This window comes from Artemia franciscana, chromosome 18 (genome assembly GCF_032884065.1).
Source record: "Artemia franciscana chromosome 18, ASM3288406v1, whole genome shotgun sequence".
Classification (NCBI taxonomy): Eukaryota; Metazoa; Arthropoda; class Branchiopoda; order Anostraca; family Artemiidae; genus Artemia; species Artemia franciscana.
In genome coordinates, this window is record NC_088880.1 from 2727311 (window position 1) to 2742583 (window position 15273).

General features: G+C 33.7%; 1 protein-coding gene across 1 annotated transcript in view; it reads right to left on the bottom strand.

Annotated features, from left to right (window-relative positions):
- Positions 1–14561, bottom strand: part of LOC136038981 (uncharacterized) — a gene marked incomplete at its 5' end in the record, with an annotated part of 30431 nt that extends 15870 nt beyond the window's left edge. Inside the window, 2 exon segments of the mRNA XM_065722500.1 lie at positions 10144–10300; positions 14470–14561. Coding sequence (XP_065578572.1) covers positions 10144–10300; positions 14470–14561 — 249 coding nt within the window.
- Between the last annotated feature and the right edge of the window lie 712 nt (positions 14562–15273).

The following is a 15273-nucleotide window of genomic DNA, read 5'->3' on the forward strand; positions in this document are numbered from 1 at the left end:
TTTTATCGTGTTGTAAGTTTTTTTCTTATATATTTTTGTATTGCTGAGGACGGCCCTTGGACATAGGGCCGAAATATTTATTCTAATTTGTTTCCCACTGTCTTGAGAAATTCCTTATTGTTCTTCTTGTTTTTGGTGTGTGTTTTGGTATCATTCTTACACGAGGCGACAATTCACAAGAAGGGGTCGTTTGCCGAAACACGTTGAATGTCTCAGCTTTTGATTGACTTAAGAAATGTTCAGAGAAATAATAATTATTCCCAGAAGTTAAAGCACATAATTCATAATAGTAGCGTACTTTCCGTCAACGAATAAGGCTGTCAAACTGTGAGCATTCATCTGCAGTTACAAAGACGACTCCAAGTATTTGATGATAGTTACCTAATTATTATCTGACAATTTAAATTATTATTAGAAATTAATAAAGTAATTTTTAAATTAATTATACCTTTTTTTATTAATAATAATTAATTCGTTAATAACTAAAACATTTAATTATCGATTGTTAAATAAGTACATAAAGATAAACCAAAATCCCTTTCTTGATGACATTCGAAAGTGACAATAAACGTATTAATGGTAAATCAAATAAATGCGGAATGGAAGATTGCCTTACGACACATGGATATCCCCCACCCCCCGTTTTGCAAATCAGGAACAACCAAAATAATCCTGGAAAGGTTGCTAGAGGGACAGGTTAAGTAGCCGAGGGCCTCAATGGGGGAGCTATGGTCGAATGCTCAGGATACGGCGTTGTAGCAAAGTAATATTGCTACCCTATGGCCCTCCAGGGGAAAGGAGGAGCTAAGTAAAAGAACCAAGATGCAGCTTTGTGAATTGGAGATTATTCATTTCTTGAAATTTTCTTTGGGGGTTTCTCTTTCCTCGTTTTCAGTTGTTCTAGGCCTGACTTTTTTTTTGAAGAAGAAGAATGTGGTATTAGACTTTACGGTCCCTAATGGCGGTGCTGATCTCCGTTTCTTGGCCCTTTTTATTCTTTTTTGTGACTAATCTATATATATAAAAATAAGTTGTCTGTCTGTGTGTCTGTCTGTCAGGTGACGTCATGTTTCTGTGTCGACTGACGTCATGAAGTTAGTTGTCGTCATTTTTGCTATGACGGTGACGTCATTAAAGATATTTAAGACATATATGTTCACGTAGAAATCTATTAATGTTTAAGTTTAAAATGACTGATGAACTTACAATGGCAAAAGCCGATGAAGATGCTCAAAGAATCTATGCCAAAAAACTTCCTGCTGATAGAGAAAGTCAGAAAAGAAAGCGTGCCGAGGAATCAAAAGAACAGCAAGGAAACAGGCTTGAGGCTAAAGAACGCAAAACCGCGCAGTTAGATGAAGATCCACCTGGACAGCGAGAGTCAAAACATATCAAAACTGGAAATGATAGCGATGATGATTGGGTTTGGGATTTTGACTTGGATAAGGTCATCAATGCCTACCAGATTTTAGTTAAAAAACAAAGGTTCGGTGATATGTATTTCATAGTGAAGCTGAAAAATAAAGAAGAAAAAGAAAACTGAAAAAAGAAAAAATGTAAAAAACTAAAAAATACTAAAAAGAAAAAACACTCAAAGAGAAATTACAGACCGGGACACAAATGACGACCGGGACAGAGGGAATATAAATAACGACCGGGACACTCAAAGAGAAATTACAGACTGGGATACCGGGACACAAATGACGACCGGGACACAGGGAATATAAATGACGACCAGGTATTTAAGAATATCGTTCAAAGACAAATTTTTAATTGTAAGAAGACCGTTGAAAGAGAAATTTCTAATTGTAAAATGACTGAAGAACCTACAATGGCAACGGTACCACCATCGAAGTAGATAACCAGTGGGTTGTTCCATATTCCCCATTATTATCAAAAACATTTAATGCACACATAAACGTTGAATACTGTAACTCCGTAAAGGCAATCAAATACATATGTAAATACGTCAACAAAGGCAGTGACATGGCAGTTTTTGGCTTGCAGCCCGAAATCAAAGATTTCGACGAAATCAAAGATTTCGACGAAATCGTACAATATCAGGCTGGAAGATACATAAGCAGTAATGAAGCTGTTTGGCGAATTCTTTCATTTCCGATACATGAACGTAGTCCAGCTGTTGTTCACTTAGCGGTACATTTACAGAATGGTCAACGTGTTTATTTCTCGGAAACCAACGTGCAACAAAGAGCCCTGAATCCACCGGATACAAAATTAACAGCTTTTTTTTCGCTTTGCAAAAATGATTCTTTTGCAAAAAAACTGCTGTATACTGAAGTGCCTTCGTATTACACGTGGAATACTAAAAATAAAGTATTTGAACGTCGAAAACAGGGTAAGTCAGTCGACGGCCAACCTACCATCTTCAAAGATACCACGATAGGAAGACTCTACACCGTTCACCCCAATCAACATGAATGCTTCTTTCTACGCCTGCTTTTGGTGAATGTACCCGGTCCGACATCCTTTGAGTATTTGAGAACTGTAAACGGTACTATACATGACACTTACCGTAGTGCATGCCAAGCTCTGAATTTATTGGAGAATGACCAACACTGGGATAACTGCATCAATGACGCGTGCGAAACGTCAACCCCAAGTCAAATTCGTGCATTGTTTGGCATCATTTTAACAACTTGCTCTCCATCAGCTCCTACAGAGTTATGGGAAAAATATAAGTCAAAAATGTCCGAAGATATACTCCATCGAAAACAGTTAGAGACGTCAGATATGACTTTTGATTTTACATCAGAAATTTATAACTACATTTTAGTTATTATAGAAGATTTGTGCGTACGTATGGCAAACAAACCTCTTCAGGATTTGGGAATGCCTTAACCTAACCGTATCGCTGCTGTTTCGACATGTGTAGAATTGGATCGTGAACAAAGTTACAGTACGAGTGATCTATTGTCGTATGTACAAAATAACATTTCCAAGTTAACGTCGGAACAAAAAGACATTTATGATACGATAGACTCAATTTCAGGACGTATTCAACTACCTGCTGATTTCTGTAATTTAGTGACGTCCAAAAATGAATTGATTGAAAAAGTATTTCTGAATATTCTAAAAAATTATAAAAATAATAAATGGCTAAGTGAAAGAGCGATTCTCGCACCCAAAAATATAGACGTCCACGAAATCAGCAATATTGTTTTGACCAAGATTCGAGACCAGGCAGTCCTTTACAAGTCAGTCGACACAGTTTTGGAACCAAATGAAGCGGTTAATTATCCATCTGAATTTTTAAATTCCATAGATCTTTCAGGGTTTCCACCACACGTGCTACAACTAAAAATAGGCGTACCAATAATACTTTTAAGAAATATCAACCCACCAAAGCTTTGCAATGGCACGCGACTTGCCGTAAAAAAAAACAATGGAAAACCTAATAGAGGCCACAATCTTGACAGGGCCTTTTGAGGGTGAGGCTGTTCTTATTCCTCGCATTCCCATGATTCCAACGGATCTGCCTTTTCAATTTAAAAGATTGCAATTCCCAATTCGATTAGCATTTGCAATCGCCATTAACAAAGCTCAAGGTCAATCATTAGAAAAATGTGGTATAGATCTTAATACTGATTGTTTTTCCCATGGACAATTGTACGTTGCATGTTCGAGGGTCGGTAAACCTGACAATCTATTTATATGCAGCGACAATTGGACAGCGAAGAATGTTGTATATTCGCAAGTTTTACGCAGTTAATTTGTATTGTATCTATCTATCTATCTATCTATATAAAAACGAGTTGTGTGTATGCATGTTTGTTTGTTTGTAAAAAGAGCGTTTGCATATGACGTCATTATTAGTACATACGGCTTTGTATATGCACAGACAATGGGAAAGCCAAGAATGTTGTATATTCGCAATTTTTACGTAGTTTAACTCCTGCAGACGAAATGAATGCTTGCCTGAAAAATTCTAATTTATGGGCACACGTAAAAATATTAAAATTAACTACAAATATGCGTGTCCGATTGCAAAACGATGACTCTGGTCAAACATTTTCAGATCAATTGCTGGCAATTGGAAACGGAAAGCACCCAGTAGTGGGAAAGCCAAAAATGTTGTATATTCGCAATTTTTACGTAGTTTGAAACACATATATAAATCTATCTATATTCACAGGTGGGACACAGGGACACAACTACAATGGCGCGTAACTAATATGGCGCGTAACGAATTACGCGCGCGGGGGGCTTGGGGGGGGCGAAGCGCCCCACCAACTAGGTGTTGGGGTGGCGCTTCGCGCCACCCCAACAGCTAGTCTACATATATATAAAAATAAGTTGTCTGTGGATGTGTCTGTCAGGTGACGTCATGTTTGTGTGTTGACTGACGTCATGAAGTTAGTTGTCGTCATTTTTGTTATGACGGTGACGTCATTAAAGATATTTAAGACATGCGTTCACGTAGAAATCTATTAGTGTTTAACTTTAAAATGACTGATGAACTTACAATGGCAACAGCCGAGGAAGATGCTCAAAGAGTCTATGCCAAAAAACTTGTATATATATATATACATATATATATATATATATACATATATATATATACATACATACATATATATATATATATATATATATATATATATATATATATATATATATATATATATATATATATATATATATATATATATATATATATATAAATAAGTTGTCTGTGGATGTGTGGGTCTGTCTGTCGGGTGACGTCATGTTTGTGTGTTGACTGACGTCATGTTTTCAACTGACGAAATTATAGACCGGGACATCGGGACACAAATGACGACCGGGACACCGGCACATAGGGAATATAAATGACGACACTCAAAGACAAAGCGACCGGGACAAAAGGAATGTTCGATTAGCAATCACCATCAACAAAGCACCGGGACACAAATGACGACCGGGACACAGGGAGTATAAATGACGACCAGGACATAAGTAAAAAAAAACTAAAAAAACTAAAAAGAGGTAAAAACTACAAAAAAACTAAAAAGAAAAAAACTAAAAACTAATAAAAAAAACTAAAAAAGCTAAAAGACTAAAAAAAACTAAAAAAGAAAAAAATAAAAAAGGAAAAAAATGAAAAATAAAGGAGAAAAACAAAACTAAAAAAACGAATCTATATACAGAGCGGGACACCGGGATACAAATGACGACCGGGACACAGGGAATATAAATGACGACCGGGACACAGGGACACAACTACAACGGGGACGCCGGGGGGCACAAGGGGATATAAATGACGACCGTTGTTATTTCAACAAGTAAAATAAATCATTTTTATACAATTCTGACCAAGGCTTACACCAGCTCTGCCTCACATTGAGACTATCTGTCTTGGCTTTACTTCAATTAGCCATGGCTATAAAGCTTTTCACTCTTGCACCAAGTTGATTCATCAGTTCCATTTCAACAAGTAAAATAAATCATTTTTATACAATTCTGACAAAGGCTTATGCCAGCTCTGCCTCAAACTGAGACTATCTGTCTTGGCTTTACTTCAATTAGCCATGGCTCTAAAGCTTTTCATTACTTCTACCAAGTTGATTCATCAGTTCCATTTCAACAAGTAAAATGAATCATTCTTATACAATTCTGACGAAGGCTTATGCCAGCACTGCCTCACACTGAGACTATCTGTCTTGGCTTTACTTCAATTAGCCATGGCTCTAAAGCTTTTCATCACTCCACCAAGTTGATTCATCAGTTCCATTTCAACAAGTAAAATGAATTATTTTTATACAATTCTGACCAAGGCTTACACCAGCTCTGCCTCACATTGAGACTATCTGCCTTGGCTTTACTTCAGTTAGCCATGGCTATAAAGCTTTTCACTCTTGCACCAAGTTGATTCATCAGTTCCATTTCAACAAGTAAAATAAATCATTTTTATACAATTCTGACAAAGGCTTATGCCAGCTCTGCCTCACACTGAGACTATCTGTCTTGGCTTTACTTCAATTAGCCATGGCTCAAAAGCTTTTCATTACTTCTACCAAGTTGATTCATCAGTTCCATTTCAACAAGTAAAATGAATCATTCTTATACACTTCTAACGAAGGCTTATGCCAGCACTGCCTCATACTGAGACTATCTGTCTTGGCTTTACTTCAATTAGCCATGGCTCTAAAGCTTTTCATTACTTCTACCAAGTTGATTCATCAGTTCCATTTCAACAAGTAAAATGAATCATTCTTATACACTTCTGACGAAGGCTTATGCCAGCACTGCCTCATACTGAGACTATCTGTCTTGGCTTTACTTCAATTAGCCATGTTTCTAAAGCTTTTCATCACTCCACCAAGTTGATTCATCCGTTCCATTTCAACAAGTAAAATGAATAATTTTTATACAATTCTGACAAGGGCTTATGCGAGCTTTGCCTCTCACTGAGACCATATGTCTTGGCTTTACTCCAATTAGCCATGGCTCTCAAGTTCTTCATCACTTCCACCATGTTGATTTTAATTCAAAAATCAGTCAACACATGCAGAGCAAATGAAAATGAGTTTCAGGCTTATAATGAGTTATAATAAAAAAAAATTAAGCGGTACGTGAGTCTTTCAAATACTAACTTGAACAAGCCCATTTTCAAATTTTCGGAAATTTACGCGTCAAAGCACTTGATTGAATTATATCTTCTAAACCCAAGTTCCGCAAATTTTCCAAAAGGAGACAGAAAAATAAGGCTAGAAAATATGTTATGGGGTAGAAACCTGTATCATATCAAACAAAAGTTACTTCGTCATCAATAATTGCATTGAATTTCATGAACACATTAATCCGGGTCGCAGCGGTAGCTAGCAACCTAGTAAGAGGCAATCACGTCCAATACTAAGAAATATAATAGCCCATAACTCCTAAAAATAGAGTCAGATCAGAACAAAAAGTACACTATTAGAACCGCCTGTCAGAAACCCCTATCTAGGAAACTTACCGTCCCTTGGGTTGACCAACAAGGGAAATATATATGCTTGAAAATCAAGAAAAGTGACTGCAACCATGCTATTCTGCATATACGGCACCTTTTTTACTTTCTTTCCGTTTGTTTCCTCCTCAGCTAACTGGGCATGAAAAACCATATAGAGCTGTATGATGGCTCATTTTAACGGAAATTACTACACCTAGTGCCTTTTGTACTCAAAAAATAAGTTTTTAAAATATAAAACATGGGTCAAGATACTTATCGTTCTGCAGAAGATTTTATTTCAAGAGGACCAGAGGATGGGCAATTGGAGAGGCAAAGGGTACACTTCGTGCCCCCATTGACACGAACTAAACTCCTCACGGGAATCTACTTGAAAATTCGTCTGTTTTCTGCTAAAAACTTCAGTTGAAGGAAATGGTCCACTATGGCTTTTGCCTTAGACATATAAAGAAGCTTGCATAATTCTCTAGCATTCACGTCTTTACTACGGTTTTCGCGTTATAATCGTTGCACAATTTCAATTTTGAAAAAGATACTAAAAGCCTACTTTGTATTAGAAAGCTGGTACAGCGATGACCTGGCAAATTATTAATGACATAGGGCTTACGCCTTAAAGCTGTTAAATCCGTAGCATGCAGTTTATTACCAAGCATCTTATTTTTTACTAATGTTTAAATGGATAAGTGCTAATTACCAGATATTCTAAAGCAGGCAAGACTTATACCAGACTCTTGACACAAATCAGGCTTAAAAGAGTCAGACAAGGGTCGAGTAAGCAATAGATGAGTAAATGAATTGAACATGAAATGAAATGAATTGTAATTGAATGAGTACATGAAAGAGTAAATGAGTAAATGAAAGAGTAAAAGAATAAATGACTCAAAAGAGTCAGGCAAGGGTCGAGTAGGCAAGAGAGGAGTAAATGAATTGAACTTGAAATGAACTGAAATGAATTTTAATTGAACGAGTAAGCAAGAGATGAGTAAATGAACTGAACTTTAAATAAAATGAAATGAACTGAAATGAATTGGACGAGTAAATAAAAGAGTAAATGAGTAAATGCAAGAAAAAAAGAGTAAATGACTTAAAAGAGTCAGGTAAGGGTCAAGTAAGCAATAGATGAGTAAATGAATTGAACATGAAATGAAATGAACTGAAATGAATTGTAATTGAACGAGTACATGAAAGAATAAATGAGTAAATGAAAGAGTAAAAGAGTAAATGACTCAAAAGAGTCAGGCAACGGTCGAGTAGGCAAGAGAGGAGTAAATGAATTTAACTTGAAATGAACAGAAATGAATTGTAATTGAGCGAGTAAATGAAAGAGTAAAAGAGTAAAATACTCAAAAGAGTCAGACATGGGTCGAGTAAGCAAGAGATGAGTAAATGAACTGAACTTTAAATAAAATGAAATGAACTAAAATGAATTGAACGAGTAAATAAAAGAGTAAATGAGTAAATGCAAGAAAAAAAAAGTAAATGACTTAAAAGAGTCAGGCAAGTGTCGAGTAAGCAATAGATGAGTAAATGAATTGAACATGAAATGAAATGAACTGAAACAAACTGTAATTGAACGAGTACATGAAAGAATAAATGAGTAAACAAGAGTAAAAGAGTAAATGACTCAAAACAGCCAGGAAAGGGTCGAGTAGGCAAGAGATGAGTAAATGAATTGAACTTGAAATGAAATGAACTGAAATGAATTGTAATTGAACGAGTGAACTGAAAGAGTAAAAGAGTAAAATACTCAAAAGAGTCAGATAAGGGTCTTGCTTTATTTATTTATTTGTTTTTGCTTGCTTTGTTTTTAATTAAAACAAGTTGGTACATCTATTGAGACGGAGCTATAGAGTAGGTATGCATAACTAAATATAAATCAATAAATATAATAAAAAGGACAAAATCAATTGTAAAAATTAAGGATTCATTGTAATAGTGAGAACAATTAATCGTTATTTTTGTAAAATATACGTATTATTTTTTTAATATTGCCGATCCTAACTGAAATCATACGATGAATTAATATTTACTGAAACTTTGATTGGGGCTAAAGACTCAAATTTTCACAAAAACAGGGGCCGTCAAATAATACGAAATAAAAGGTGTTTTTGGGTAAAAACATGTTCGTTAGAAAACGAACAGAAATAAAAATTTGTAAAAATCGAATCAACAAATAAACAGAATTCCGACAAATGAGAATGTGACCTCACTATCAAAACACCATAATACTGGAGTGTCTTTTGCTAATAAAATGACAAATTATGAACAGTGCGTTTTTTCATCATATCTGCGTCGTCGAAAACCGAAAATTTTACAAAGGGTCGTCAAATAATACAAAAAAAATTGGCCTATTGCAAGCTTTGATGGCCTGCTTAACTTATTTATAAAACAAAAACTGAAAATACCCATTTGTTATTTTAAAACGAATAGGGTTTCGTACCCAAAATGATATTCTGTTGAAAAGTTAGACTATTTTTTACTTTGTTTTCATTTCTTCATTCGCACACAGGGTGGCATAAACTGGAAAGTATAAACTAAATATATAGGACTAAAATACCAATCCAAGTGAATTAAATTATATAGATACCAAAATAAATTCAACTTAGGGATAAATCAATAATTAAAATAAATAAAACTGAATAACAAACACAAAGCTAAATGATAAAGCTGAAAAATAAAGTAGCAAATTACATATCGCCAATTATTATTGTCAAATGCCACCTAAAATAGCAGGAACTACATAAAACTAAATGAATAAATCTAAAGACAGCAAAAAAATCAAGAAAGAAACAAAAAATGAAAATTTGACTATATAATTAAAGAAGAAAAAAATAATTGTTAGAGGCAGCAGTGAATCAAGAGTTGGACAAATGATTCCGACAAGGGTTATTCAGATAGAGAAATTCAATTTGTCATGAGAAATTACTTAGATGTGTTTCTTTTTCAAGAACATGATTTTTTGTTGACGAGGACTGAACATAAAGATAAGACATACGCAACTTAACATAAAAATTACTTAGCGGGGTTTCCATTTTAAGAACATGATTTATGTTGACGAGGACTTAACATAAAGATAAGACATAAGCAACTTAACATAAAAAGTTTCTTAGCTAGGTTTCCATTCTAAGAACATGATTTTTTGTTGATGAAAACTCAACATAAGCATAAGACATAAGCGACATAAAATAGAAAATTACTTAGCAGGGTTTCCTTCCTTAAGAACAAGATTTTTGTTTATGAGGACTCCCATGGATTTCCAGGCTGTGTAATGTGTCTTCGGGTCAGAAGGCTTGATAAAAGAAGCATCACATGCACACTGGGCTCGGTCTATCAACTCAGCTTTGGTCATATAGCCTGCAATATACAGATATCAGAAGGCTTGACAAATATCAGAAGGCTTGACAAAAGAAGCATCACATGCACACTGGGCTCGGTCTATCAACTCAGCTTTGGTCATATAGCCTGCAATATACAGATATCAGAAGGCTTGACAAAAGAAGCATCACATGCACACTGGGCTCGGTCTATCAACTCAGCTTTGGTCATATAGCCTGCAATATAGAGATATCAGGTGGCTTGACAAATATCAGAAGGCTTGACAAAAGAAGCATCACATGCACACTGGGCTCGGTCTATCAACTCAGCTTTGGTCATATAGCCTGCAATATACAGATATCAGAAGGCTTGACAAATATCAGAAGGCTTGACAAAAGAAGCATCACATGCACACTGGGCTTGGTCTATCAACTCAGCTTTGGTCATATAGCCTGCAATATACAGATATCAGGTGGCTTGACAAATCAGAAGGCTTGACAAATATCAGAAAGCTTGACAAAAGAAGCATCGCATACACACTGGGCTCGGTCTATCCACTCAGCTTTGGTCATATGGCCTGCGGTAAAATTGGTGCAAACAGTATTACTGGCTTTCATATAAAGTGAATATACCACTCGATGCCTTTTTTTATGCTCTTTACAAATATAATAATCGCTTCTACCGGAAATTCAGATTTAAGCACTTTTTGAAGTCTTAAAAGTGACCTATATATGGGGTCATTACAAATCTGTAATAGTTTAGAAACAAATTTGGGCTATATATTTACACATTAGGGGGGGGGGGGGGTAAAGCATAGCATATATTAAATACGTAAACTAACCTTTGCTGTATTTATTTTATGTGTTTGTGCTGTTGCACTGGTGATTTCTCTTCTCATTAAAATTCGATGTGCACAAACACATAAAAAAAAATACAAAAAAAAGACCAACTTCGACTAATATTAGAAAATGAGTTGGGATACAATCAGTATAGAGTTGAACATCGTAGAATTTACAGAGGGTTTGTTTCTGGTAAACGCTCTTGCTGACTTCGAATCCAAACTTAAAAACGATCTGTCAGTGTCAGTATTGCCTTGTGTAAGATTGAGACAGCAATTTGACAATCAGATATTTTTACCGACTAGATATAGCATCCGTCATAAAGACATTCCGGAACAAGTAATTCCAACACTTTCGTTGATGGGAAACGGATCATGGTCTAATTGTAAAAGCCTTAACTCGTTAAACAGCCTACCAAACTGAGATTTAAAGGGCATATATGGGACAATCTTCAAAACGTCATAAATACTTCTTATTAGATTTCTGACTTTCAGTCAAAAATAAAGCAAAAATAGTTCAAAACAGATCACGAATACAAAGGCAATTTTTGCGGGTTAGTGTAATTACCAATATAAGCATCTTTGACTCTGGCCGAAATTACAAGGCTTCTACTTTGCACAGCTCGTTGAGGACACCCATACTCCATCACAAGACCTTTAAATTTCAAGTAAGAGTCACTTTGGCCAAAAACATTGGTTTCAATTCATTCTTTCTTTTAACCACGACCGTAACTTCTGACTTCATATATCTGACAATTAAATTCTGTACACTGGAGCCAATCTTGTTGTACATCATGTGGATTAAAGGTTTTTCAGTCTGCTATGCACCAGCAAAACTTATCAAGACTTTGGCTGATGATCCTTATTTTGTAAAAATTTGCTCAAATTAAAAGGATATATTCAGAAGAAAAAACAGATAAAAATCTCGAAATTCTACAAAAATATTTGAAGTCACATGAATCAATTAGGAGTTCACTGAGTTCAAAAAGTGAATAGAAAAGACCCAACCACATAAATTATGCAATATCTAAGAATTATCTAAAAATTATTTTATAAATTATATTTATCTTTAAATATTTTATAGAATTATATAATTATCTAAAAATATTTTAAAAATTATATCATATAAACTAATTCACAAATTCTTAAATTTTCTAAAAATTTCGTAAGTTTTTTTTTATGGCAGAATTCAATAAAAAAAACTCGCACGAATTAGTTACAAATGAAGAAAGAAAGCCTACGAAAGACTTTTCAAAAAACAACAACAAAAAAACAAAGCCTATGCCGTCCAAAAAGGGAAATAGAAAGGTCCAACCTCATAACCTATGGCTTTCAACAATTGATAAGTTTATTTTTACTTATTAAAATTGTAACTTATTTTTAAAATAAAAAAAATAGTCACATGTAAAAACCTTTAAATCATGACAAAAACTCACACGAATCGGCTACAAATAGAGAAAGAAAACGTATGCAATTCAAAAAGTGAAAAAGAAATATCCAAACTCATAAATTGTGAGTGATCTTAAGAATTTGCAAGTTCTTTTTTCACGGCGGAATTCAATGAGGAAACTCCATGAATTGGTAACGAATAGAGAAAAAAAGCCATGTAATTCAAAAAGTGAAGAACAAAGACCCAAGCTCATAAATTATTGCTTTTAAGAGTTCGTAAGTCAATTTTTCTTTAATTCATTTTTTTTAATGACAGAATTCGAAGGCCAAATTCCAAAAAAAAACCACATATAAAACCATTCAAATCTTGAAGAAACTCACATCAATTGGCCACGAATAGAGAAAGAGTCACGTAATACAAAAAGTGACAAAGAAAGATCAAACCTCACAAATTATAGCTTTTAAGACGGTATGTTATTTTTTTTTCTTTTTACAGCAGAATTCGGAGGCCAAATTACAAAAAAAAAAACACAAAAAAATATTCAAAAAATGAGGAAAATCCCGTGATCTGGTTAAGAATAGAGAAAAAATACATTGGTAATTTAAAAAGTGAAAAAGAAACGCAAATCCACATAAATTGTGGCTTTTGACTGCTAATGAGGTAATTTTTCAAAGAGCAGGTAGACCGAATTCGAAAAAAAATAAAAAAATAAAATAAAACTGTTTTTAGAATATCAAAAAATACAATAATCATCAAATGAATATATTAAAAATTTATAAAGAATACCAAAGTGATTCAAAACGTGAAAAAAGACCCATTTCCATAAATCGTGGCTTTTCTTTACTAAAAGTTGTAAAATGTGGGAACGAAACTGAAAAAAATCATACAAAATTTTGAAATTACTTGAAAGACATTTGAAATTATATGAAAATTCACACGAGTCGACTAGGAATTTAGCACCAAAACCTATGTAATTCAAAAGGTGAAGAAAGACCAACCTCCATAAGTTCTTTTACCTGGTAGTAAGTACATTTTTTTCCAAAAAATATGGCAAAATTCGAACGGAAAATTTATAAGAAAACACAAAAAATAGTCATACCGTTTGAAAAAAACTGGAAATTATACGAAAATTGTTACACGAATTGATCAGGAATATTCATATAAATAAAAAGTGAAGGAGAAATATCCATCCCCTTAACTATGGCTTTTTACTATTGGTAAATTGATTCTTTCCTATAAATTGTAAAATGCACAGGGCAAATTAAAAAACAAAAACAGAACAAAAAACCAGATATTTTCAAACTATTTGAGAAATATTAGAAAATCATATGAAAATTCACTTGAGTCGATTAGGAATTTAGAGACAATACAATTAATTAATGTAATTTAAAATAATTTACATTATTACATTAATCACATTAATTAATAATTACATTAATTAATTAATGTAATTTAAAATACAAAGAAGACACATGAATCCCCGTAAATGTGCCTTTTACCTATTAGCGACTTAATTTTTTTTTCAAAAAGTTGGTAAAATTAGTAGGGCAAATAACTAAATAAAAAAAATATCTTCAAATTATGAGGAAAATCAAACGAATCAATCTGAAATTTTGAATGAGTACCTATGAAATTCAAAAATGAAGAATAAATCAGATTGAATAAATCAAAAATGAAGAATAAATTAAAAAATTAAGAATAAAATTAAGTTAATTTTCTCCAAACAGTTGGTAAAATTCGAAGACAAAAAAGTAAAACCATTTGAATAACATTGGAAATGGCACTAAATTAACTCTAGTCGATTAGAAATCGAGAAAGAATACCTGCATAACTCAAAAAGCGAAGAAGAAATAATCATTTCCATAAATTCTTCTTTCAATTATTGGTCAAATGATCATTTCTGAAGATAAAAATTTAATCACTAGCAACTTAACCCAAACTGGGTAGGTTAATATTTGAATTTTATGATAGTGAACATACCTTTATGTCCTATAGATAAAGTGACTTGATGTAACGTGGTAAGGATTGCGTATGACCCAGAACGAGGAGCAGGGATATATTCCTTTCTTGGTCTTTTCTAAAAGTTGAAAAAAACGGAAAAAATAATAAGACAGAGCACGAAAAAACACTGGTAACTCAAACGTTTTTTTTTTTTTTTTTTTTTTTTTTTAAGACTTCAAACTGAAAACTTCTGTATTGATGTTCTAACTTCCCAGAAAGTATGTAGAAAGGAAAAAGAAATTGAAAAGAAAGAGAAAAAACCTTAAGATAAAGGGACTAAAGCCTGAAGTACTACTAAAGTGTGAAAGAGGGAGAAAATTATAAAGGAAAGAGAAAAATGCAACTAGGTTAAGTGACTAAAGTATGAAGTACTACCAAAAAGTGTGGAGGAGGGGGAAAATTAAAAAGGAAAGAGAAGAAAGCGATTAGGCGAAGTGACTAAAGTATGAAGTACTACCCAAGAAGTATGAAAGAGGAAGAAAATTGAAAAGAAAGGGAAAAAATCAATAGGATGAAGTGAGTAAAGTTGAACCTCGACAACTGAAATGTCCAGAAAATTTTTCAAAAACTTCGAATCAAGGAACAATTCCAGACCCTGAAATTCAAATTAACTAGACTATATGTATAAACCGTAAAAATTAAAGGGGTTAAACAAATTTATAAAGTAGAATTCCGATAAAGATAAAGAAAAAAAATTCGAATTCCGATGACTTAATGACAAAACTTTGGAAGCTTTGAGAATAAGATTGATTCCTGACACTAAAGTCCGGATTAGTGGAGCTG